General features: G+C 35.7%; 1 protein-coding gene across 11 annotated transcripts in view; it reads left to right on the top strand.

Moving 5' to 3' along the window:
* Positions 1 to 27,316, top strand: part of SCLT1 (sodium channel and clathrin linker 1) — a 183,836-nt gene that overhangs the window by 15,690 nt on the left and 140,830 nt on the right. For 10 of the 11 annotated variants that reach the window (XR_003208832.2, XR_003208834.2, XM_073892263.1 and 7 more), the window contains exons 3-5: positions 12,602 to 12,660; positions 13,490 to 13,562; positions 17,307 to 17,362. Coding sequence is in view for 9 of the 11 variants with exons in the window: in XM_073892263.1 (XP_073748364.1) it covers positions 12,602 to 12,660; positions 13,490 to 13,562; positions 17,307 to 17,362 (188 nt within the window). In the remaining 2 variants the exon portion in view is untranslated. Of the gene's footprint in view, positions 1 to 12,601; positions 12,661 to 13,489; positions 13,563 to 17,306; positions 17,363 to 27,316 lie in introns of those variants that run through there. The other variant, XM_073892267.1, reaches the window with a different exon arrangement.

The raw sequence follows: 27,316 nt of genomic DNA, 5'->3' as shown, positions 1-27,316 counted from the left end.
ACAGTAGTATTCAAGTTGGCACTGAAAGTTGGAAGAATGAGCTAGACAAGTGGACCAAAAAAGAGGCCCTGATTCAGGAAAGAATTTGACTTCTTGTATAATGTATAGGAGCTGATCCCAACTATAATCAAATAATAGTTATTTGAAAATACATTGATAGGAACAGGAGGGCCACTCCTGTTGATCATGAGTTAAAAAATATAAGACTCAATAGATAAAATATAGCAGACTACCTGTAGTATTTGAATTGACTCAAATTACTGGCTTTATAGGCCAGTACTGTCAAATAGAACTTACTATGGTGATGGAAATGTTGTATAATTTTGTGCTATCCAATATGGTAGCCATTAAACAAATGGGACTTTTGAGCACTTGAAATTAAGCTAGTATAATTGATAGATGTTTTATTTAATTTTCATTTTAAATACATGAAATTTAAATTTAAGTAGATGCATGTGGCTTGTGGCTCTTGCATTGGGCAGTGCAGTTCTAGACTGTCCATCTGATGAATTACTCAGGTTTAAAACCTTGAAGGGTTGATTTTACATCATCCCATGATGATGTTAGAAAATCAGTGATTTAAGGCGGAGCAAGATGGTGGAGGAGTAGGAGACCTGGATTTCCTCTGGTCTCAGGAATTCAGCTGGATAGGGATCAAACCAATCTGAACACCTACGAACTCAACAGGAGATCAAAGAAAAGAATAGCAACAACTCTCTGAACAGAAAAGCCACCACTTTCTGGAAGGTAGGACGTGCGGAGAAGTGTATCTGAGGCAATATTCGGGAGGATAGATGGCGGGGGAGGGGGCCTCCATCGGCCGCCTCTGGCAAGTGATAGAACAGTGAAGCACAAAATTGGAACTTTTACATGTCGGCTCCGCTGAGGGACGTCGCTCCAGTGGCTAAGCGGGGGGTGGAACCCTCACGGGACAGTGTGGTCTCAGGACTCTTGGGGTCACAGAAAGACTGGGGGTGCCTGAGTGCGGCAGAGCTCCCAGGTATCAGAGCAGGGAAGCCGGCTGCAGAGACGGAGCCGAGGCGCGGGCGCTCAACTCGGGGTTGCCATAAACTGTGACCGGCGACACAGTCGGGCCACTGCTTCTCCAGCAGGGACCCAAAAAGCAGCACATCCGGAGAGACTCGCCTTCCTCCCCTGGGAGGAGCGGCGCTGGAGTGCACCGTAGGGATCTGCTGGGTTTGGAGACTCCACACGGAGTTGGGTGCCAGAGATAGAAACGCTGCTCTGTCACAGGCCAGGTGAGCACGGAGTGCGGCCGGAGACCGGGGAGACAGGAGTGATTGAATGCTTTTCTCTGGGGGCTCACTGAGGAGCGGGCCCCGAGTTCTCGACTCCTCCAGGGCGGAGATTGGGAGGCCGCCATTTTCACTCTCGTCCTCCAAAGCTGTACCGAGAGCTTGCAGGGAACAAAAGCTTCTGAGAGCAAACCCAAGCAGATTACTTAGCCGGAACCAACAAGGGCGGGGCAATTCCGCCTCTGGCAAAGACATTTGGGAACCACGGCAACAGGCCCCACCCCCAGAAGATCAGCAAGAACAGCCAGCCAAGACCAAGTTTACCGATCAATGAGAACGGCAGAACTCCAGCACTAGGGGAGTACTGCACATAGAATTCGTGGCTTTTTTACCATGATTCTTTAGTCTTTAAAGTTAATTTTTCTGTCTTTTTTTTTTAATTTTTCTTTTTCCCTTTTTCAACCAACATCTTATCAATCCCTACTTTGAAAAAACATTTTTATCTTTAATTTTGAGAGTCATATTCTATCCCTTCATAGTAGTTACCCTTATTTTTGGCATATATATATAAGTTCCTCTCTCTTTAAAATTTTGAGATACAGTTTCTTCTAACAGATCAAAATATACCCTAAATCTCTAGTGTATGGCTTTGTTCTAGTCCCTTGCCTGATCACATTCTCTCCCCCTTTTTTTCTTTCCTTCTTTCTTTCTTTCCTTCTTTCTTTCTTTCTTTCTTTCCTTCTTTCTTTCTTTCCTTTCTTTCTTTCTTTCCTTTTCTTTCTTTTTAAATCCTCTTTTTTCAAACAACTTCTTATCAATTCCTTTTATAAATTTTTTTTATAATTTTCATCTTTACAGTCACATTCCATCCATTCATTGTATCAACCCTTATTTTGTACATATATAAGTCTTTCTTTCTTTAAAATTTTGGGAGGCACTTTCTTCTAACAGACCAAAATATACCCAGAATCTAGTGTGTGGCACTAATCTATGCACCAGCCTGATCATATTTGCTCATATTCTGTTTTTTTTTTGTTTTGTTCTGTTTTTGTTTTTATCTTTTTCTCTTTTTTCTCTCTTTCTTTTTTCTTTCTTTTTCTCTTTTCCCCTGGTTTCAGGTCTTTTCTGACTTGTTTAGAGTATATTTTCTGGGGACGTTGTTACCCTGTTAGCATTTTCTTCTTTCATTCATCTGTTGTCCTCTGGACAAAATGACAAGACGGAAAAAATTACCTCAACAAAAAGAACAAGAGGTAGTATCGTCTGCCAGGGACCTACTCAATACGGACATTAGTACGATGTTGGACCTAGAATTCAGAATCATGATTTTAAAGATAATAACTGGGCTTGAAAAAAAGCATGGAAGTTATTAGAGAAACCCTTTTGGGAGAAATAAAAGAACTAAAATCTAACCAAGTTGGAATCAGAAAGGCTGTTAATGAGGTGCAATCAAAAATGGGAGCACTAACTGCTAGGATAAATGAGGCAGAAGAGAGAATCAGCAATATCGAAGACCAAATGATGGAAAATAAAGAAGCTGAAAAAAAGAGAGATAAACAACTACTGGATCATGAGGGCAGAATTCGAGAGATAAGCGATACCATAAGATGAAACAAGACCAGAATAATTGGGATCCCAGAAGAAGAAGAAAGAGAGAGAGGGGCAGAAGGTATATTGGAGCAAATTATAAGAGAGAACTTCCCTAATGTGGGGAATGAAACAGGCATCAAAATCCAGGAGGCACAGAGAACCCCCCTCAAAATCAATAAAAATAGATCAACACCCTGACATCCAATAGTAAAACTTACGAATCTCAGAGACAAACAGAAAATCCTGAAAGCAGTATGGGAGAAGAGATATGTAACCTATAATGGTAGAAACATTAGATTGGCAACAGACCTATCCACAGAGACCTGGCAGGCCAGAAAGGACTGGCATGTTATATTCAGAGCACTAAACGAGAAAAATATGCAGCCAAGAATACTATATCCAGCTAGGCTGTCATTGAAAATAGAAGGAGAGATAAAAAGCTTCCAGGACAAACAAAAACTAAAGGAATTTGCAAACACGAAACCAGCCCTACAAGAAATATTGAAAGGGATCCTCTAAGCAAAGAGAGAGCCTAAAAGCAGCATAGACCAGAAAGGAACACAGACAATATACAGTAACAGTCACCTTACAGGCAATACAATGCCACTAAATTCATATCTTTCAATAGTTACCCTGAATGTAAATGGACTAAATGCCCCAATCAAAAGACACAGGCTACAGATTGGATAAAAAAACAAGAGCCACCAATATGCTGTCTGCAAGAGACTCATTCTAGACCCAAAGACACCCCCAGATTGCAAGTGAGGGGGTGGAAAACCATTTACCATGCTAATGGACACCAAAAGAAAGCGGGGGTGGCAATCCTTATATCAGACAAATTAGATTTTATACCAAAGACTGTAATAAGAGATGAGGAAGGACACTATATCCTACTTAAAGGGTCTATCCAACAAGAAGATCCAACAATTTTAAATATCTATTCCCCTAACATGGGAGCAGCCAATTATATAAGGCGATTAATAACAAAAGCAAAGAAACACATTGACAACAATACAATAATAGTAGGGGACTTTAACACCCCCTCACTGAAATAGACAGATCATCTAAGCAAAAGATCAACAAGGAAATAAAGACTTTAAATGACACATTGGACCAAATGGACTTCACAGACATATTCAGAACATTCCATCCCAAAGCAACGGAATACACAATCTTCTCTAGTGCCCATGGACCATTCTCCAGAATAGATCACATTCTAGGTCACAAACCAGGTCTCAACTGGTACCAAAAGATTGGGATTATTCCCTCCATATTTTTGGACCACAATGCATTGAAACTAGAACTCAATCACAAGAGGAAAGTCAGAAAGAACTCAAATACGTGGAGGCTAAAGAGCGTCCTACTAAAGAATGAGTGGGTCAACCAGGAAATTAAAGAATTAAAGAAATCCATGGGAACAAATGAAAATGAAACACAACTCTTCAAAATCTTTGGGATGCAGCAAAGGCAGTCCTAAGAGGAAAGTATATAGCAATACAAGCTTTTCTCAAGAAACAAGAAAGGTCTCAAATACACAACCTAACCCTACACCTAAAGGAGCTAGGGAAAAAAACAGCAAATAAAGCCTAAACCCAGCAGGAGAAGAGAAATCATAAAAATCAGAGCAGAAATCAATGAAATAGAAACCAAAAGAACAGTAGAACAGATCAACGAAACTAGGAGCTGGTTCTTTGAAGGAATTAACAAGATTGATAAACCCCTGGCCAGACTTATCAAAAAGAAAAGAAATGACCCAAATCAACAAATCATGAATGAGAGAGGAGAGATCACAACCAACACCAAAGAAATACAAACAATTATAAGAACATATTATGAGCGACTATATGCCAGCAAATTAGATAACTTGGAGGAAATGGATGCATTCCTAGAGATGTATCAACTACCAAAATTGAACCAGGAAGAAATAGAAAACCTGAACAGACCTATAACCACTAAGGAAATTGAAGCAGTCATCAAAAATCTCCCAAGAAACAAAAGCCCAGGGCCAGATGGCTTCCCAGGGGAATTCTACCAAACATTTAAAGAAGAATTAATACCTATTCTCCTGAAACTGTTCCAAAAAATAGAAATGGAAGGAAAACTTCCAAACTCGTTTTATGAGGCCACCATTACCTTGACCCCAAATCAGACAAAGACCCCATCAAAAAGGAGAATTACAGACCAATATCTCTGATGAACATGGATGCAAAAATTCTCACCAAAATACTAGTCAGTAGGATCCAACAGTACATTAAAAGGATTATTCACCATGACCAAGTGGGATTTATCCCTGGGCTGCAAGGTTGGTTCAACATCCGCAAATCAATCAACATGACACAATACATTAACAAAAGAAAGAACAAGTATCATATGATTCTCTCAATAGATGCAGAAAAAGCGTTTGGCAAAGTACAGCATCCTTTCTTGATTAAAAACTCTTCAGAGTATAGGGATAAAAGGTACGTTCCTCAGTATCATAAAAGCCATCTATGAAAAACCTACAGCGAATATCATTCTCAATGGGGAAAAACTGAGAGCTTTCCCCCTCAGGTCAGGAACGTGGCAGGGATGTCCACTATCACCAGTGCTCTTCAACATAGTATTAGAAGTCCTAGCCACAGCAATCAGACAACAAAAAGAAATCAAAGGCATCCAAATTGGCAAAGAAGAAGTCAAACTCTCACTCTTTGCAGATGATATGATACTTTATGTGGAAAACCCAAAAGACTCCACCCCAAAACTGCTAGAAATTATACAGGAATTCAGTAAAGTGGCAGGATATAAAATCAATGCACAGAAATCAGTGGCATTCCTATACACCAACAACAAGACAGAAGAAAGAGAAATTAAGGATTTCTTCCCATTTACAATTGCACCCAAAACCATAAGATACCTAGGAATAAATCTAACCAAAGAGGCAAAGGATCTGTACTCAGAAAACTACAAAATACTCATGAAAGAAATTGAGGAAGACAGAAAGAAATGGAAAAACGTTCCATGCTCATGGATTGGAAGAACAAATATTGTGAAGATGTCAATGCTACCTAGAGCCATCTACACATTCCATGCAATCCCCATCAAAATACCATCCACTTTTTTCAAAGAAATGGAACAAATAATCCTAAAATTTGTATGGAACCAGAAAAGACCCCGAATAGCCAGAGGAATGTTGAAAAAGCAAAGCAAGGCAAAACAAAGAAAAAGCAAAGCAAAGCAAAAGCAAAAGCAATGCAAAATGTTGTGGCATCACAATTCCGGACTTCCAGCTCTATTACAAAGCTGTCATCATCAAGACAGTATGGTACTGGCAGGAAAACAGACACATAGATCAGTGGAACAGAATAGGGAGCCCAGAAATAGACCCTCAACTCTATGGTCAACTAATCTTTGACAAAGCAGGAAAGAATGTCCAATGGAAAAAATACAGTCTCTTTAACAAATCGTGTTGGGAAAATTGGACAGCCACATGGAGAAGAATGAAACTGGACCTTTTCCTTACACCACACACAAAAATAGACTCAAAATGGTTGAAAGACCTAAACGTGAGACAGGAGTCCATCAAAATCCTAAAGGAGAACACAGGCAGCAACCTCTTCGACCTCAGCCGCAGCAACTTCTTCCAAGAGACATCGCCAAAGGCAAGGGAAGCAAGGGCAAAAATGAACTATTGGGATTTCATCAAGATGAAAAGCTTTTGCACAGCAAAAGAAACAGTCCACAAAACCAAAAGACAGCCGACAGAATGGGAGAAGATATTTGCAAATGATATATCAGATAAAGGGCTAGTATCCAAAATCTATAAAGAACTTATCAAAGTCGACACCCAAAAACAAATAATCCAATCAATAGGCAGAAGACATGAACAGACATTTTTCCAAAGAAGACATCCAAATGGCCAACAGACACATGAAAAAGTGCTCAACATCACTCGGCATCAGGGAAATCCAAATCAAAACCTTAATGAAATACCACCTTACACCAGTCAGAATAGCTAAAATTAACAAGTCAGGAAACGACAGATGTTGACGGGGATGCGGAGTAAGGGGAACCCTCCTACACTTGTGGTGGGAATGCAAGCTGGTGCGACCACTCTGGAAAACAGCATCGAGGTTCCTGAAAAAGTTGAAAAGAGAGCTACCCTACGATCCAGCAATTTCACTACCGGGTATTTACCCCAAAGATACAAATGTAGGGATCCGAAGGGGTACATGCACCCCGATGTTTATAACAGCAATGTCCACAATAGCCAAACTGTGGAAAGAGCCAAGATGTCCATCAACAGACGAATGGATAAAGAAGAAGTGGTATATATATACAATGGAATATTATGCAGCCATCAAAAAGAATGAGATCTTGCCATTTGCAATGACGTGGATGCAACTGGAGTGTTTTATGCTGAGTGAAATAAGTCAATCAGAGAAAAACATGTATCATATGACCTCAGTGATATGAGGCATTCTTCATCTCAGGAAATAAATTAAGGGTTGCTGGAGTGGGCGTGGGGTGGGAGGGATGGGGTGGTTGGGTGATAGACATTGGGGAGGGTATGTGCTATGGTGAGCGCTGTGAATTGTGGAAGACTGTTGAATCACAGATCTGCACCTCTGAAACAAAGAATGCAATATATGTTAAGAAAAAATAAAAAAGAAGAAGATAGCAGGAGTGGAAGAATGAAGGGGGTGAAATCAGAGGGGGAGACGAACCAAGAGAGACGATGGACTCTGAAAAACAAACTGAGGATTCTGGAGTGGAGAGAGTGGGGGGATGGATTAGCCTGGTGATGGGTATTAAAGAGGGCACGTTCTGCGTGGAGCACTGGGTGTTATGCACAAACAATGAATCATGGAACACTACATCAAAAACTAATGATGTATGGTGATTAAGATAAGAATAAAAAAATTTAAAGAAAAAAAAGAAAATCAGTGATTTAGGGGTGCCTGGGTGGCTCATTCGGTTAAGCATCTGACTCTTGATGTCAACTCACGTCATGATCTCAGGGTCATGAGATCCAGGCCCATGTCAGGCTCTGTGCTAAGCATGGAGCCTAAGATTCTTTCTCCCTCTCCTTTTGCCCCCCCCGTCACATGTATGCACAAGCGTGTTCTCTCTCTCTCAAAAAAAAAAAGAAAAGGATTTGACACTTTAAAGAGAGTCTAATTGTAAGAGTTTAGCAATTTCTTACACTGTACATCGACCTTCATTGATAAATGATGAGAATCCATTTCCTCATGATATGATTTGCTGCAACAACACTTTCACAAAATGCTAGTCAGCCTATATTTTCTTTCAAAGGATGTCAGTTAGGATGCCATTAACATATTTCATAGCCAGTGATATAAAGTAAGGGGCACAAAATTAAACAGAACTATGTTTAGAATATGTAGAGAGTGTGTATTTTCATTAGAGGAAGAGAAGTATCCAGAAAATTTGTCTACCCAACTAAAATCCAATTATATTGACATTCTTTTTGTAATACATTCTCACCATCATCTCAGGAAGTCATTTTTGCATCAAAATAAATAGAAATTAATTGTAGATTATCTGTTCAAGATATATAAAATGCTCCGTATGTTTCTTTTATTTAGTATAGTTTGTTTAAATTTTGATTTAGAGAATATAAAAAGGATATTTATAAATGCTTTTTTTTTTTTGGTGAGCATAGCTTAATGGATAGGATTGTTAGTCTTGTACACCTGAAGCTAATATGACATATGTCAATTATATTTCAATTAAAATATATAAACATAAATAGATGTAAGTGTATAAATACATATATATAAATGCTTTTTAAAAAAGATTTTAGTTTTTTAAGTATCTCTTCACCCAACATAGGTCTTGAACCCACAACCCCGAGGTCAACAGTCACACTACTGAGTGAGCCAGTGAGGTGCTCCTATATAAATGCCTTTTTAGTCGATTTCAATCTTATCCTCCCAACTTGATTTTTTCCACTGGGTCTTGAATTATTAAGTCATACGGTCTTTTATTCTAAAAGTTTGCTAGCAAGTGGGAAAGGATTGTTGAATCTAAATTTTTATTCTTTTGAATATTTTTCTTATATTTTGGTTTATTATGTTTATCTTTATAATCGTGTAATTTTTATAATTTGGATTTTTGGTTATTTATTCTTACATCAGTATTTCCTTAGCAACTATCATTAGAAAATGTTTCAGAACAGTGTCTTTATAGAATTCAGTTTAACTAATATATCTTGTGTACCTCCTTTATGTAAAACACTCTACCAAGAGCTTTAGTGATATGAAAATGTATATAATAAAATTACCATTTCACAGGAACCTAAAGACTAATAGAAATATGGGTTGAGATAAATATTAAATAACTAGGTATAAGGCATATTATTCATGTCTTAACCTTAAAGCCAAGTGCAGGTATCAGGGAAAAAGGAGATAATATATAGTTGGAGAGATCAGGGAAAGTTTCCTGAAGGATGTATCATGTCTGATGGGTACTGAAAAGTAGGAAGATTTCTAAAGAACTTCAGTGGGAGCTAAAAGAAGGGGTAGTGGAGAGCATTGCAGATGGACCCACTGGCATGATGAGAAGCAAAAGGAGGTGAGAAAGTGTGAGTTGTATTTAGGGAGTAAAACATACTTCATTTGTTATACTGTGTTTGACATATATGAAAGAAGTATAACGGAAAATAACATTAGGGAGGGTAGGTTGTATGTACATTGTAGAGTGCCTTAAATGGTTAAGTTGTGGAGTTTGGATTTAATTTAGTAAACACTGGGCGATTCCTAAATATGTTTAGAAGAATGATAGAGTGAAACATAATAAGAGTAACAATTAGGAAACTTATAATTGATGGGTGGGAGGTTAATGAGGGCTTGAATTATTATTTTGTAGACTGCTATCCATCCCCCAACTATTAGTCATAACACTGGTAGTTGATTTGATTTTTATAAAAATTCCTAAGAAATTTGAGAAATAATATTTTTAAAGTTTGAACTACTTAGTTATCCCAAGAAGATTTTTAACTAACTTTTGAACATTTGCAAGTTAAAATACCACTTGTCCATTAATTAATTATTTAAATAATACAATAACTATTTTTAATAGTCTAGGATTAAGTAAATCCTTCCCCGAAATTACATAGACTACTGAATGCATTTATTCTTTAATCTATCAGGGTTCTCTCTGGAAGGTTACCCTTTTTTGTCTGATTCATCTTATAGTCCTGGATCCATGTCAACATGTCTGTGAGGCTGTATATTTTCAGAACTAATGCTTTCTATGTTGGTTGAATGCTCATAATATATACCTTGGTTAGCCGGTAGATTTTCCTCCATATTAAGAAAAAAGTTTAAAAAAATAAAGAGCAAAGATTTATTAAGAGCTTTCTATATGTCAGGAATTATGCTCAACACTTTGCACATATTGTTCCTGTATTTAAATTTATTTCAAACATACATCAAAGTGCAGAAGATATTAAAACTAATATCTGTGTAGCTGCCCCCCAATTGTGTCCATTCTTAACTTTTTGCCGTGATTATTTACAGCCTTTTTTTTTAAGAAATAAAACATCGCAGAAAAAATTATCTCTGTACCTCTTGTCCATTTCCTTCCATCCCTTCCCAGTGGTAATCACCACCCTAAATTTAGTGTTTTTCAATAGTATACATGCTCCAATACTTTTAGTATATAATGTTCATATTTGAAATCATTTTATTGTATCGTTTGGCAAGTTTAAAATCCTTGTAAACATCCTTCTGAGCCATCGGTGGCATTATCAGACATTTTGTTTTGGTCATTGTGATTGGTGTAAAATGATATCTCACTGTTGTTTTATTTGTATTTCCCTAATTATTAATGAAGTTGTGCTTGCTTTTGTCTGATCTCAGATTTTCTCTTTATTTTGCTGGTAAATACTCTGTTCACTACACATGTGGAAAGTTTTCAATTTGTGGGTTTTTATTTATCTTGTTTATATGCTTTATAGTGGAAAAGTTTTAACTTTTAATATAGTCAGATGTGTCAATGCTTTACTGTTGTGTGTTAAGTCCTTCACTTGCATAAATGTGCTTCTCATATTTAAGTCTTTAATCAATCTGGAATTTCTTATTGTGTATTATGTAGGAAGGATGTCTGCTCTTTCTCTATATGAATAGCTTCTTGAAGTAACCTGTTTGCTTTTGTGATATGTCCGTAGTGATACATATAAATCTTGTTAATTCCTTGAACTACTTATGGGATCCTGTTGTATTACTTTCCTATAGCCTATCGATGGACATTTTATCTATTATTATAGTAAAAGCTGCACTAAACATCCTGTACATCTCCTTGTGTTTGAATATTCATACTTTATACTAGATAGTAGGTTTTTGGTCATGTTACGAATGTTGCTGGCCTTTTAACTTTGCTTATGGTACTTCAGCTGCATAGAAGCTTTAAATTTGGATATTGTAAGATATCTCAGTCTTTCTGTTCATAGATTTTACTCCTGGTGTCTTCCAGCTAGAAAATGTATTTTGATTGGAAGTATTAGGCACTGCTTGGTATATTGGTGAACACAACAAACAAAAGTCTCTTCATTTTTTGGAACTTAAGAAAGCTTTCTCTATCCCATGGTCAAAAATGCATTTTTCTTTCAATAATTGTTAAATATTTTTTAAAACATTTGGATCTTTATCTGTAATTTATTTTTCCATTTAGTACATGCTGGAATCTAATTTTATTTTGTTACCTAACACTGTTACTTAAAAGCAGTATTTTGTCTATTCAGTTATAATTCCACTTCTTTCATACATCATGTTTCTGTAAATTTTTTAATCTATTTCTGGATTTCCTATACTCTTCTGTTTGTTACTGTGTCTGTACCATAATGTTTTAATTACTCTAGCATTAACAGTGTTTTGATATGTAGGAGGGCAAGTCCTTTCCTCTTTTTTCTTTTCCCATTTACCTTTTTTCTATTGGAACTTTTTTTTGGAATTGCAGTGCAGTTACAGTGAATTTTAAAGAGTTAATATATTTACAGTATTGACCCTTCACATATCCATGAATGGTATAGTACCATTTATTTATATCTTCTTTTATGTCCTTCAGTATAGTTGATTTTTCAGTAGTTATTACAACTTTTTTTTGTTTTGCTTTTGTTTTTTATTCTCAAGTACTACCTTTTGTTACAGTAGTGAATAGGGTATTATTTCCTTTTACATTTTCAAATTATTACTGGCATTTGGGAAAGCTGTTCTGTTGATTTTCTGATAACTTAGTATTTTCTCTTATTAGACCTAATAATTGGTAGATTATACGTAGGTTTCTAGGTAAATGGTCAAATTGTCTGTAAATAATAATAGTATTGTATCTTCTTTTTCAGCCTTTAAATTTTGAACTCTCTACCCTGGTTCTACTGACTAGAACCTCTAGTACAGTGTTGAAGTTAGCAGTAATAGTGAGCAGCCTTGCATTAAACTGCATTTAATGCAGTGTTTTTGATGTTTTACCACGGAAGATAGTAATTGATGTAGGTTTCTGGTAGAGAGTCTTTATCAAGTTGAGATAATTCTTCCTATTTCAAGGTTGCCAAGAGTTTTTATTATGCATGGATGTTAAAATTTACCAAATAAACTTTCAACATCAGCTTAGATGATTACTTGTTTCTCTTCATCTTTTTTAATTGCATTAGATTTTCTAAGGTAAAATTTTTAATTGTATTTAATTTTAAACTACTGCCAATTTTGGGCTTGGATGATGTGAGAAAACATTTTAAAATGCAATATTCTCTGTTATAGAAAACTGTCTTCAAAGGAGATGGAGATGACACATTAGAAAACACAATAGTTGATCAAAGGTAAGGTTGAGTTACCAGAAAAATATTATTTTCTTAAGTATATTTATTGTTGAAATAATTCCTTTAGTATTAGGATTGTTTATTTCATAGTCTGCTATAATTAGATATTGAATATACAAGGGGGCAAAAAGGCAGCATTATAATCTATAAGAGTAGCTCTCAACTGGGGTGATTTTATCTCCCTCCTATTCGTAACCTCCTCTGGAGTTTCTAGAAACTGGCCCTCAGATGTGGAGGGCTAAGAGAGACTGAAGTAAGAGGCAGACCACTCCAGACTGGTAAGTGGCAAATTTATTAAACAATGGAATCTATTTATGAGGCTTGTCTTGGGAGGATGCAAGATAACTAGATTTCCTCACCTGCCTGCCATAATCTTAAAAGTTGATATAGAAGCTTTAACTTGGTTCAGTCACACATTACAGGAGGCCTTAACTGGGTTCACTTACATACCTAGTATGGATAGTCTCAGCATCACATTACTATCTTAAGGCTGTATCTTTGGAGCAGCTTCTAGAACTGGGGAAGGCAAGCAGAACACATATTTCAAGGATAGGGGAGGGGGTGAGTAGCCTCCAATTGCCCAGGTTCAGCTCAAGGGTCAACTGGCAGTTGTTTTCTTGATGAACTCCTTCATTACCTCCCCTCCCTTGATATTTGACAATATCTGGAAATATTAATTGAGCTAAGATTGAGAACAGGAAAACGGCAAAATATTGATTGCTATGGATACATTTAACATGAAAATGTTGATGTTCAATTTAATTTACATATTATACATTAACCTATATTAAACAATATGCCATTTTTAAACTATGTGTTTTTTCTTTAGCTTTTTAGCTCCTCTTATTATTGAGTATGATAAGCATCTGGAAGAGCTAAATAGGCAGCTGAAATATTATCAGGTATGAAATCATAGTTATCAAGCTTTTTATAATATTCTATTAAAAAAGTAAAATATACTCTTTTCAAAAACATTGATGAGGAATAAAATATTTAGCTATAACTAATCAATTCTTCACTGTCTGTAAGAAAGAGTTGTGTGTGTGTGTGTGTGTGTGTGTGTGTGTGAGTGTGTTTAAAAATTATTTTCAGTTTTGTTTTTTTGATCCAGTGTTTCCTTGCTCCTGGTATCTCCCAAGATCTCTTAGATGCTTGAAGCTCTTAAACTCATTATTATATGCTTATCTCTTTATTTTTTCCCCCAGGGAGACCCAAAGCCATCTCATACTTTGAGACCTTTCTCTTTACCCTCATTCTACCTGTGTATCCCATTATTTGGAGAATGGATTTTTCACCCAATTTCAAATATTATGTCCATCAAATTTTAGATGCATTTGATCAGTTTCTAATACAGGCTTAAGCTATGGCAGCTTTCCGTCTGAAATCCTTTCAGTAATTAGGGTTTATTTTAGGAGTGAACAGAGTGAAGAAACCAAGGACACTTCTATCCTAGAATTTCTAAGATTAGGATATATAGCAGGCTCATGGAGAACTAGAATAATAGCACAACATTATTCAGGATACAATCTGATTTCAGTGATCGACATTTTTAGAATATTGTTAAGATTTATAATTTGTTTCTTTGATTTTAAAAGTTTTTTACATTTTCCTCCCAAACTTTGACCTTTCTTTTTTTTTTTTTTTAGAAAGAAACTTTTTTTTTTAAGATTTTATTTATTTAATTGACAGAGAGACACAGCGAGAGAGGGAACACAAGCAGGGGGAGTGGGAGAGGGAGAAGCAGGCTTCCCGCAGAGCAGGGAGCCTGATGCGGGGCTTGATCCCAGGACCCTGGGATCATGACCTGAGCCGAAGGCAAGAAGGCAAACGCTTAACCAGCTGAGCCACCCAGGCGCCCCAAACTTTGACCTTTCTGACTGTTGGATAACCATACAAAGGAAGCATTTGTTAAAGAGATGCTATATGTCTCAAGCTAAGCTCACTAGAAGGTGATAAACTTCTTAGAGTTTGAATATACTCATTATTGTGTTTGGCTTAGATACCAATCCCTGGATCAGTTCAGTTGGGTAGCAAGGTTGACTTAATTTAATGCAAATGAAAGAAAGAATAGCAACTTTATATAAAAACACCACCTTAAGACTGATTTCCTCAGAATGGGGCTGTAAGTGTGGCAAACACTAAACTTTATTTATATCTCTTCTCTTCATGCAGGGACAGCAAGAGACCCTACCATATGCTTTGAAGTCTAGTGTATAATAAGCCCTCAATTTTTGATGAATGAATAAAAAACCAGGGCCTATTAGAACAAGATGATTAGAGCTAGCTTAACAATCTCCTATTTATAAGTTAATGAATTGACTAAAAGTGTTTTACTAAAAGAACACATAATGTTTTCATCTTCTAAAAATAAGTTAGGTTTTCCATTGCATTTGAAATTATTTATACTCTCTTTTCCAGGATTAATCCTCTAATATACATTTACAAAGTGATCCTGTAAACCCAAATTTCAAAAACAAGCATTTCTTTAAATTGCAGTTCCTGTTTTATTGTAAGTTAATTAGGTGTTTTCCTAGTCTTAACTATGTGCTTTTTTTTTTTTTTTAAACCTGTGGTCATTTAAGTTTGAACCGACCGTAGTAATGTCTTTTAATCTTTCTAATTGACAATTAAAGAGCAACAGAAAGCTCTCTTCTGCACACATGGTATTTTGCTTTTATTTTTAGGGCTAGTGAGTTAAAGTTTCTGCTGAATTCACCGAGGATTGCTATAATGACATCTTATGTGGTTTGATTGTTATAAAATGGGGTAACTAGTTATTTTGAATTAAACTTTTAAATTTTTAATTTTTTATAATCTAGCTGATTCATATATCTCTTTAATCAGCTATTTTACTAAGGTGTTTAACTTCATTTTCCTATTTAGCATTCTCAATCTAAGAGTGATTATTGAATTAATTACAAGAGAGAGAAAACTGTAGCAGAAAGCCTAAGGGTCTGTAACAAGAGTAGTTGCTACTTTTAGAGAGGAAAAGAAAATGCTGGCAGATAAATCTAAGAACAGTTGCTCACATGGATATTACTGATTAGAACTAGTTCTTAGGATTTATTGACCAGTAAAAAAATGGTTTATCTTGAAAGCAAGAGAAGTATCGCTATAGTTCTCTACATGAAAAATTTTCTTCCAAAAATATAAATAAGGGAAAATTTGATAATATGAGAGGGACTGCTGAGATTTTGTTTCCTTCCAACTATTAAATATTTTGAAATATTTTACAGTAAAGAATCTTTAGTGTGACTATAATGATTCACCTGTAATCCTAGCTATATATATATATATATATATATATATATAAACTATTTGAGTAATTTGAGTAAATATTTTTTAAGATATGCCAACATTTTTGCAACTTTTAAAGATCTTGCAAGATTTTGCAACTTTTAAGATCAGTTTTTTGGTTTTGTTTTTTTTTTTAATGACAAGAATCAGGATAATTGCTATAATAAAATCCAAACCTCTTAGTTACCATGGCATTCAAGACCTGCTGCCTGCCTTTCCAATTTTCTTTCACTTCATCATCACTCAATGTATGGTCACTTCTCAGTTATCTGATAGTGAATTCATTCATTTTGGTTTAATTGTGCTTCATTCACAGCAAGGACCTGGGAAAGGTTCAACTTTAGAGTTAGCTGTTAACTGATTTCCTAGACCAAGCTGCCACTAGCTTCTCTGGTTGAAAGGGAAGCAGAAGGGCTTGGAGCATTGCCTGTTTCACCCTTCCCTTGCCAGGTTCACTCCAGGCTTGGCTCTTCTCCTTTAGCCTAGGATACCCAATCAAGACTAATGGACATATCATGAGTTGATTGCAGTTTTGTTTTAAGTGCGATTTTACATGGCCTCTTTCCTGCTCTCCCCTTGCCTATTTACTCTCATTGAGAGCTGACAACTATGCCTGTGTTATAATATTTTTTGCCTCTTTGCTTTTACACGTATTTCTCTCTACTTGAAATGCCTTTCCTTTCCTGTTGAAATTTTACAATCCCTTTATCTCCTCAGAGAGAATTAATCTACCAAACTCATTCTCTTTATGGTATATTTTATTCTTATTTGTATTTTAATTAGTGATTCCTTTTTTCTCCATTTTTCCTATTAAAGTATATGTTGGTGATGATATAGGTTTACCATAGCAACCTTATATGGTGTGGAGAGTTTAGACAGTTAATAAAGGTGGCGAATAGGAGACTAAGTGAATTACTGCTAAAGAAGATCTCTATTTTCTTTTTCACCATTAACGTTTTACTTTTTCAAATACAAGCTCTTATATGGGCTTCACCTAAACTAAAGTGAATTAAGAATACATTCAGGGTATGGGGATCATCTGGTATTTGTTATAGTGACATACTGAGGAATATCTCATCTTTTTTTTATAAACATCTATAAATCATAGGAATGCATTTGTAAATATTTCTCAGTGTGTCATATAAATATTTTTATATTTGTTTCAAAATGAATGCTTTATTATATTCTATGTATCATTAAAATATCCATATTTACTAGTGCTTATTAGGAGTAAAGAATAGTTGTTTCTTATCAGTAGCCTAGTGCCATAGAATCTGACTGCTTGCATGGGAATGGATTACTTAATAGAGACCTGTCTGCAAAATGCATTCCATATTTTAATCTTTCAGAAACATATGGGCGAGATGAAACTACATCTTGAAAATGTCATCAAGGAAAACGAAAGGTAGATCAATTAACAGTTGATTCTTTTATTGTTATTCTAGGTAATTTTTATTGTTGTTATTTGATATTTCATTCATATAGTATACTGGTTATGAGTACAGATCTGGAGCCTGATTTTCTGTTTGACTCCTAGGTCCATTACTTACTAGCTGTGCAACCTTAGACAGTTACTTAACCTCTTTGTGCTTTAGTTTTCTCATCTCTGAATTGTAAATAATAATTTATTTCATAGGGCTGACTGTAGAGGAAGATAGGGTACATAATAAACACTTTATAAATATTAGCAATCATTAATAAGATAGTTATTTTAATCACATATGTTATGAAACATACTGATAAAACAAAAACTGACAATCCACCATCCAGGTAAGAGCTAAAAAAAGTTACCAATACTGGTGCATCTACCCATGTTTTCCTTCCCTATCCCATTCCTCTCCTGTCTTCTGCTAGATATTAACACTTTCTTGAATTTTGTGTTTATCGTTCCCTTGCTCTTTAAATTTTTTAATAGATGTGTGTATCCCTAACAATATATTATTCGGTTTTGTATTTTTTTTTTAACTATAAAAAAATCATATCATTTAGTCTCCTGGGACTTTTTCTTCTACTCAGTATCATGCACAAACAAGCACAAGAGTTTCAAGGGATAATCTTGCTGGGTCATAGATTATATTAATACTCAGTTTTACAATATAACACCAACTTAATCTCCAAAGTGGCTGTACCGATTTACATTCCCACCTGTGATATTTATGAGTTCTTATTGATCTATATGTTTTTATCAGCACTTAGTCTTACCAGGTTTCTTAATTTTTGTTATTTTGAGTCTTAAATGGTTTTTCATTGTGGTTATAACTTAACATTTCCCTGAATACTAATATGGTTAACCATTTTTCATATGTTTATTTATCCATGTGATTTTCTCTTCTCATTAAATACTTGTTCATTTCTTTTTCCCAGTTTCTATATACCTTTTCCTTATTAAATTGTCAAAATAGTTTATATACTCTGTATTCTGAATATTTGTTGGGGTGCCAATCTGTGTCAATGCAGTAATAATACTGTAAACGATAACCATTGTAGAAATTTCAGAGAGGAAGGAATTTAGTCACTTACATGTAAGTACTACTAGATCCCGGGTTTTAGGATCATAACTTAGGGGCTGTGATCTGGAGGTCAGAAATTTATGGTGCTGCCACCATCTCTGTTGCTACTCCTACAGCATCATTTCCCTAAAGCCTAGAGTCTTGCCATTGGAAAGCGAGGCACAGGGTATTGACTATAAGAATACCCTCATGTCTGTCCAGTTTTGCTTGCTGTCTGTCATACCAATAGAAAAATATTCTCAGCTCACTTCTGTTTTCCATATCCCCCTCAAGTGCTTCTCACTGGTGAAACTTTAATCCCACCCACAACTCCAGCTACAAGAACCACTGAGAAATATAGTTTTAGACTTTCAGCCACTGTGCTAGAGGCTGGAAGATGAAAAGGGATGGGAATGAATAATGTTGCTACAGTACCATACAACATGCTAGCCAGTAGGTGTTTCATATATCTGTTCCCAGGTTATGGTATGTTTCATGAAAAGAATTTTCTATTTTGTTTTTAATCTTAAGATAGGTGAATCCATCTTTTTTCTTATGGTTGTTATTCTTTGTGTCTCTAACAAATCCTCTCTCAGCCTGTGATCATAAAAATCCCTATTTTTGGCTAAAAATGTTTAAAGTTTTATTCTATCCGAAGTTTCTCAACTTTAACTTTTAAAGATCATGCAGCTGGGCTGAAATCTGATACATCTTTTGTTGTTGACTTGTATAACTAGACCAAACTGGGAGAAATAATTTTGTTTAGTTCTAAATTCATTTAAAACATGGGCTCTTTTATTTTTTTTTTAACGATTTTATTTATTTGTTTGACAGAGAGAGAGCACAAGTAGGCAGAGAGGCAGGCAGAGGGAGAGGGAGAAGCAGGCTCTCCACTGAGCAGGGAGCCTGACGTGGGGCTCGATCCCAGGAGTCTAGGATCATGACCTGAGCCGAAGGCAGCCACTTAACCGACTGAGCCACCCAGGTGCCCATAAGCATGGGCTCTTTTAAAGCTAGCATTCTTTTGTATGTATTTTGTTATATATAGCAGTTTCCTTTTTTATTGTTAATTTATTTTAGTGTAATACATGTTGTTCTTTAGGACAGAATCATCTAGAACTCCCATGGAATTCGTATGTCTTGCTTTTGACTATTTTGTCATTTTCTCACTTCCATTTTAAAAAATATGTTTCATTATTTCTCCTCTTCTCTAATTTCTGAAAGTTTCGTATGTTTAAGCTAGTTGGCTGAAGTGTAAAATAAATCTTTTAATTGGGTTTTCAATTTTTCTTATTTGCTTTTTCCCCGTGGAAGTTTTTCTAACTTTAACTTTTTATGATTTACTATTCTATCTCAAAAGAGTTATTAAATAAGCCATGCTGTTCCTAACAAAGAACATTGCTAAGATTTTTGAATCACCAATGTATGTAGATTAAGCTTGTATTTTAATGTAATGGGGTTAGAAGAGGTATTATATGGTTGAGATAATCATTTTGTTTCCTATATTTGGTTCCACATACTTACTTCCTTTCATGTCCAGGTCTTTTTAAGCCAGTCTTTTAAAAATCTGCCTTTACCTATTTAACAGTAATGTGGTCATGTCTCTTGAATGTATTTATTCCTAGTACAATAGGAAAGTGGGAAAAAATGGATTCTGAGCTTATTAAAAAGACACTTCTAGTAACTTGAAAATGTTCTCAGGTTTTAAAGTGAATTCTGCTTATTATATTTTTAGGGCAACATCCTATTTTTAATTATGTATTGCAGTTAAGGACTGCAAAATCAAGAGAGTTTATCATTTTTAAGGAGAGTATCTTAAATGTGTATACATGGTCAGTTCTGAATAATGGAAGCTAGCAGTGACATGGATTATATGGATTATATAGTAGTATGTTATTCTACACTATTGGGTTTTGGAAACATTTTAGTATTTACATTTTTATATGGGTGGATATAATGTGGGAATTGACCACGGATAGGAAATAATGAAGTCATTTTAAATCAGGCTAAGGAGGAGGTGAAAAAATACTTTCCTTCCTCCCATTTTTAAGTCTGTTCCTTGAAATCTAGTTCATATTGAGAATATAGTGTCTTGTACTAAATTTTTTCTGTAATACCATCTTTTCTCCTCAAAACTTATCAGAGGAAGTAAATTGCATAAGATAATGAAATGCAGGATTATATGTACAACACTTTCTGGCACTAAATACTAATCTTTATTGTTTGTTATATGATTATTCAGGCTATGGAAGACATCATTTGTTGCCTCCATAAGAGCCATTTTTAATTCTTTCATTCAGCTCTGATTTTGTTCCAGTGTCACTGTGCTCGGGGGAGATCAGGTGCTTTCACAGTTTTAAGTGATAAGTCTTTTATTCAAACTAGTTGGAATTTCTTTTTGCCAGGGATTGGTCTAGGAATGAACACGGGACCCTACTTTTAGCCAGTGAAGTATAAGAGAAAGTCTGTTGTAGAGTTTCTGGTAGAGTTTTCTCTCTGATTTAAAAAAAAAAAAAAAAAAAAAAAAGAGGCTGGCAAGAAGAAAGCTTTACCTCTTTCCAGCTTCTTGTTATTTTAGAAAGTGATATGTGAAGTTGGTATAGCCATTTAGCATCCGTGGGGGTAGATATCAAGATTGAAAGAAGGGAAAGATGAGAAAACCTTTGGTCCTTATTATATTATTGAACTGCTGAAACAAATCTGGAACCACTTACCCTCTCAATTTAATATTAGATGAAGTAATAAAATATTCAGTCATTCATTTATAAGTATTCATTGAGTGCTTATAAGTACCAGGCACTATTCAAGTGAATACATCAGTGATAAAACAGACAAAAATGACCAAACGTCCTTGCAGTGCCTGGGTGGCTCGGTTAAGTGTCTGTCTCTTGATTTTGGCCCAGGTAATGATATCAGAATCCTGATATCAAGCCACTTGTTGGACTCCCTGCTCAGTGGGGAGTCTCCTTGTCCCTCTTTCCCTCTGCCCCTTCTTCCAGTAGTGTGTGTACTCTCTCTGGCTCGCTCTCAAATAAATAAATCTTTTTAAAAAAATGACTGTCCTTATTTTTTGTTAGGCATTTTGTTACTTACAGCCAAAAGTACTAACTGATAGAGAAACTTAATTGCATCTGTCAGAGATTCATAAACTACAGCCTGTGGACCAAATTTGGCCTGCTACCTTTTGTAAATAAAAATTTATTGACTCACAGCCACATTCATTCATTGATATATTGTCTATGGTAAACACTGCTGTTCTTGTGCTACTTGAGGTGCTGTGAGGAAGACTGTCCCCAAAAGTCTGCCAAAATCCTAAGTTTTATAAAGTTTTAAGTTTCCATTTCAAATCTCGTATAAAGCCAGAGCTACCCTGATTTCTCTATGTCTCTGTTTATAATTGAGTTTATTTTTCTTTATGTGTATATACGTACACTCTAATTGTTTGTTATATTATTATGCAATCTATGGAAGACATCATTTGTTGCCTCCGTAAGAGCCATTTTGTATTTTCCCTTTGATTACTAGTCTCTAGTCATGCCAGCCTTCTTATTTGGCTTCCCTAAACCTGGCAAACCAGTGTCCCCCTGAAGACCTTACCTAACTCTTCTGCCTAGAATACTCTTCTCCAGACCCACACAGGAGTGTCTTCCCTTTGTTCAGATCTTTCATCAGGAAAGCATTCCCTGACCACATTACCTAGCTGTTTCCACCGTCTTCCCCTTTCTTTTTTTTTTTTCTATAATACAGTTTTATTTTATTTATGGCACCTGTTACTACTTGAAATTATTTGCCTATTTGCTTATTTTTTTTGTCTTATCTACTAGAATGTATCCTTCTTGCGAGCAAGGCCCTTGTCTATTCTTACTTACCACTCTATCCCTAACATCATTGAATAGTGCTTTATCTTTTGTGCAAAAACCATATAATTCACTCTTTATGATTTCCAGTTTCAATTTCTTTGAAGAGTAAAAACTTAGAGATGCTTTTGATCTCCTTTTGATCTTCTGTGATTTTATAATTTTTCTGACTTTTTGTAATTATTTTACTTACCTCTAATTCAACGGTAGTTATTTAACGACTCTTTATTGAGCCTTTCATTTTCAGTTTAGGTTTCATGGAAAAAAAACTCTTTTATACTTTAATTGTACCACCTTGGGTCATATTTAATTAAATCGTGCAATCATAATAACAGGTTCATGCGGCTGTGATGTAGATTGACTGTTCCAACTTCTTTTTAGTAGGCCTTCCTGTATTACAGACACTGGAAAACTAGCTCCAGATATGGATTAGTTTCTGCTAATGATACGTACTTGTAAGAGACCTAAATTAGGAGATTAGTAGGAGGAGAAGCAGTATCTGAGGGTCTATTTTCGTGGCTGAGAATCTAACAAGTGTAGTGTAGCTCTAGAGCTGATAATTCTGGGCAGCCACTTCTCTTGAAGCTAAGGCAGGGTGTCCTGCAGGCAGTAGCTCTCTGACAGTAATATCCTAATCCCAGGGTCTCGGATGAAAAGGTGTGCTCTTGGAACCAGCAGTTAGTATAGTTGCTTCCTCCTGATTATCTAGCTTCCTAACTGTGGCCTGTATATCAGTTCTCTTAGCAGATCAGTTTTGCAGTTAGCTAAACCAAGACTGACTTTTTCTAGAAACTGCACTAGAAAATAGAGATCAACTAATCAATGGTGACAGCAGAAAAAAATGAAATCTAGTTATTAATAATAAGGATAGGGGCGCCTGGGTGGCTCAATTGGTTAAACGTCTGCCTTCAGCTCAGGTCAGTCATAATCCCAGGGTCCTGGGATTGAGTCCCCCATCAGGCTCCTTGCTCGGCAGGGAGCCTGCTTCTCCCTCTGCCTGCCGCTCCCCCTGCTTGTGCTCTTTCTCTCTCTCTGACAAATAAATAAATAAATAAAAATCTTATAAAAAATAATAATGATAACACTGTCTATCTCCACAAAGCTTTATATGATTTCTCTTATCAAGCCATCCAAAATGATGGAACTTTCTTCTTTTTATTTTCCCAAGGCTCGTAGATTTTTTTGAAAAGATTTTATTTATTTGACAGAAAGACAGGGGGAGCAGCAGAGAGGGAGCAGAAGAGGCAGAGGGAGAAGCAGGCTCTCTGCCGAGCAGGGAGCCCAGTGCGGGGCTCCATCCCAGGACCCTGGGATTATGACCTGAGCCGAAGGCAGACGCTTAACCGACTAAGCCACCCAAGCGGCCCTAAGGCTCTTACATTTTGACTTAATTATTATATATTTCAATAAGTACGACTAGAACCAGAAGTCTTACTATCTTGTGTGTAATACTGCTTCAGATATTTGTTGAACATGATTAAATTATTGATGTCTAATCTTCAAGATTTATTAACAATACATAAAAAACAGTGCTTTGAAAAAGATTAATCCCTTAAATCTTTGCAGTAATTAAATGGCTTTATTTTCTCAATTATACTGTCAATATCTTTGGAGAACTAGATAAAATTCATTTAATCAGTATTTATAAATATATTATTATGTTATATATTATAAATATGTTTCAAAGAAAGGGGCAAAAATAAATATATAAGATAAAAATAAGCATAAGGATATAGAGGATAGGAAGAACAATTAACAAGTTTGAGTGTGTATTTTTCTGTTCATATGCACTCATACCAACCAACAAGAATACACTGTTGTTTTTAGAGGCCTGTGAAACATTTATAAACATAGACATGGACTGCAAACCTTGCCCACCATATACGCACATATGAATTTAAAACAATATAAGTCATGCCTACAGTAAAATTAGAAATAACAAAAAACAGCGGTGCCTGGGCTGCTCAGTCAGTTAAGTGTCTGCCTTAGGCTCAGGCAATGGTTTTGGGTCCTGGGATTGAGCCCTGCTGCAGGCTCCCTGCTCAGTGAGGAGTTTGCTTCTTCTCCCTCTCCCTCTCCTCCTCAGCCTCCCCCCACCCATGCATGCTTATGCAGTCTCTCAAATAAATAAAATCTTAAAAAAAAATAACAAAAAACAGGCACAAATAATTTTTTAACTACATTCTCAACTAACTCCTGAGATGAAAATGAATTGAAAACTAAAATTAAAAACTTAGAATAAGCAACATATCAAACTAGTGAGATGTAGCCAAACTAGTACTTAGAACATTTTTAATCAATTGAAAATCGGTGAACTAGGGTGTTTTGTTTACAGTGATATCAAGACTAGGTAATCACACTCCTTCTGAGAAAAACTAGAAATTCTAGACAAAAACTAGAAAATTGGAACAAAAATTTGACAACAATCAGATCTATTTAAGTGAATTGGACTCAGTGGAGAATTATAGGGTAAGACCAGGAAAATAATGAAATCCAGGGATATGAGCCTGCCTTTGAGCTGCCCTCCCCTAGGTGCATCTCCCTACCCTGGAGGAGGTGAAGAGAGGTTGAAAAACGGAGCTTGAAACAAATTCACAGGGCCAAAGAGATTAAATTTGAAAGTCAGGGCCCATCAGATTTGAGGGTGAGTGGCTTAGGAACTTCCCAGGCATTGGGTTGGGATACCATAGAAGTAAGAGTGACCTCCAAAATATACTAGTCCGAAAAAGATCTAAAACAGAGCTTGGAATTATCTGAATCTCCAATGTTGATATAAGGTAATCAGAGATTGATAATGCACCTAGCCACCTGGAAAAAAAAAGGAAGATCATTTTAGAGGAAGATAACATTATTGCTAGGCCTCAGAATATCTCCAAATATTTTTACATGTAATACCTGGCTCATATTTTTAAGACAGAGTTTTTTTAAAATGATAAGAAATAATAGGCAATAGAAGAAAATCCACAGGATTGGTCTTTAAAATAACTCTGCTTAATATGTTCAATGAAAAAAGACAATTTTGAGAATGTTGATAAGAGAATAGGAAACACTAAAAAAAGACCAAACCGAAATTCTGAAACTGAAAAAAAATACAGGGATGAAATAAGATATAACTGAAGAAAGAATTAATGGAATGCAATCCAAGTCTGAAGAAAATATTCAGAAGGAAGATCAGAGAGACAAGAAGTTTAAAAAAAATGCAGGAAATAATGTAAGAGACATAAGGGAAATAGTGAAAGGAGCTAAAATTCATATAATTTACATCCCAGAACGAGAGGGCAGAGAGACAGTTGATCCACAAATTAAAGAAACACCATGTATCATAAGCAGGATAGTACAAAAACTATACATACATTATTATAAGATCAGATACAAAATCAAAGACAATTTTTAAAAATGTTCAAAGCAGAAAAATTATCTTCAAAGAAACAGCAGTAAGACATAAATGAACTTCTCAACAGAAATGATGGAAATCAGGAGACAGTGGACTATCTTCAAAGCTGAAAGAAAAACTATTAACTTAAAATTATGTATCTAGTGAAACTTTTTTCTAGAAGTCACATAAGTACATTTTCAGATGAAAAGAAATTGAGAAAATTACCATTAGCAAAATTAAAATCTTAGAAGGATATTCTACAAAAAGAAAGGAAAGGGTAACTATGGGAGAAAGTCTAATGAAGCTCAACTATTTTGAAACAATAATCATGTTTCTAAAATATCTGTAGAGAGTTAAAATACAATACAATGCATTAGGAAACAAACTGAGGGTTGCTGGAGTGGTGGGGGGTGGGAGGGATGGGGTGGCTGGGTGATAGACATTGGGGAGGGTGTGTACTATGGTGAGCACTGTGAATTGTGCAAGACTGTTGAATCACAGATCTGTACTTCTGAAACAAATAATGCAATATATGTTAAGAAAAAAAAAAGAAGGTAGCAGGAGGGGAAGAATGAAGGGGAGTAAGTCGGAGGGGGAGACGAACCATGAGAGATGATGGACTCTGAAAAACAAACTGAGGGTTCTAGAGGCGAGGGGGGTGGAGGGATGGGTTAGCCTGGTGATGGGTATTAAAGAGGGCACATTCTGCATGGAGCACTGGGTGTTATGCACAAACAATGAATCATGGAACACTATATCAAAAACTAATGATGTAATGTATGGTGATTAACATAACAATAAAAAATTTAAAAAAATACAATACAATACAAAATCATAAATTTGGGGAAAGGGTAAATAGAGTTAAATAGAGTTAAAACATTCTCAGCTTCCAGCATTACCCAAAAGAAATAGAATACTAATATAATTTAGAATTTTGCTAATTCTGTATGCATGTTACAATCTCTAGGGTAGACACTAAAAGTAAAGAATCGTATAACTGCCAAACTAATAGAGTAGAAAAACAGAATAATAAAAACCTATAGAACAACAGGAACTCTCACTCATTGCTTGTGGGAAAGCAAAATGTACAGTCACCCAGGAAGACAGTTTGGTGGTTTCTTAAAAAATGAAGCTTATTCTTACCATAACAATCCAGCAATCATACTCCTTGATATTTACCTAAAGGTAAATTAGGTATGTCTTATGTCTACATAAGACTTATGTCTACACAAAAACCTACACATGAATGTTTATAGCAGCTTTATTCACAATTGCCAAAACTTGGAAATAACCAAGATTTCCTTCAATAGGTGAATGGTTAAATAAACTGTGGTACATCCAAACTATGGAATATTATTCAGCAATAAGAAGAAATGAACTATCAAGCCAGGAGAAGATATGGAGGAGCCCTAAATAGATATTACTAAGTGAAAGAAGCCAATCTGAAAAGGTTACAGATTGTATGATTCCAAACTATGTGACATCTGGAAAAGGCAAAACTATGGAGACAAGGGGCACCTGGGTGGTGCAGTTGGTTGGGCGTCCAGCTCTTGATTTCGGCTCAGGTCATGATCTCGGGGTCATGAGATCAAGCCCCACAGTCTGCTTAAGACTGTCTCTCCCTCTCATTCTGCCCC

The sequence above is a fragment of the Callorhinus ursinus genome, unplaced genomic scaffold (assembly GCF_003265705.2).
Source record: "Callorhinus ursinus isolate GAN/ISIS: 27379988/994484 unplaced genomic scaffold, GSC_fseal_2.0 scaffold4, whole genome shotgun sequence".
NCBI classification, from domain to species: domain Eukaryota; kingdom Metazoa; phylum Chordata; class Mammalia; order Carnivora; family Otariidae; genus Callorhinus; species Callorhinus ursinus.
Note: the sequence above shows the minus strand (reverse complement) of the source record. Positions and strands in the feature narration are given on the sequence as shown.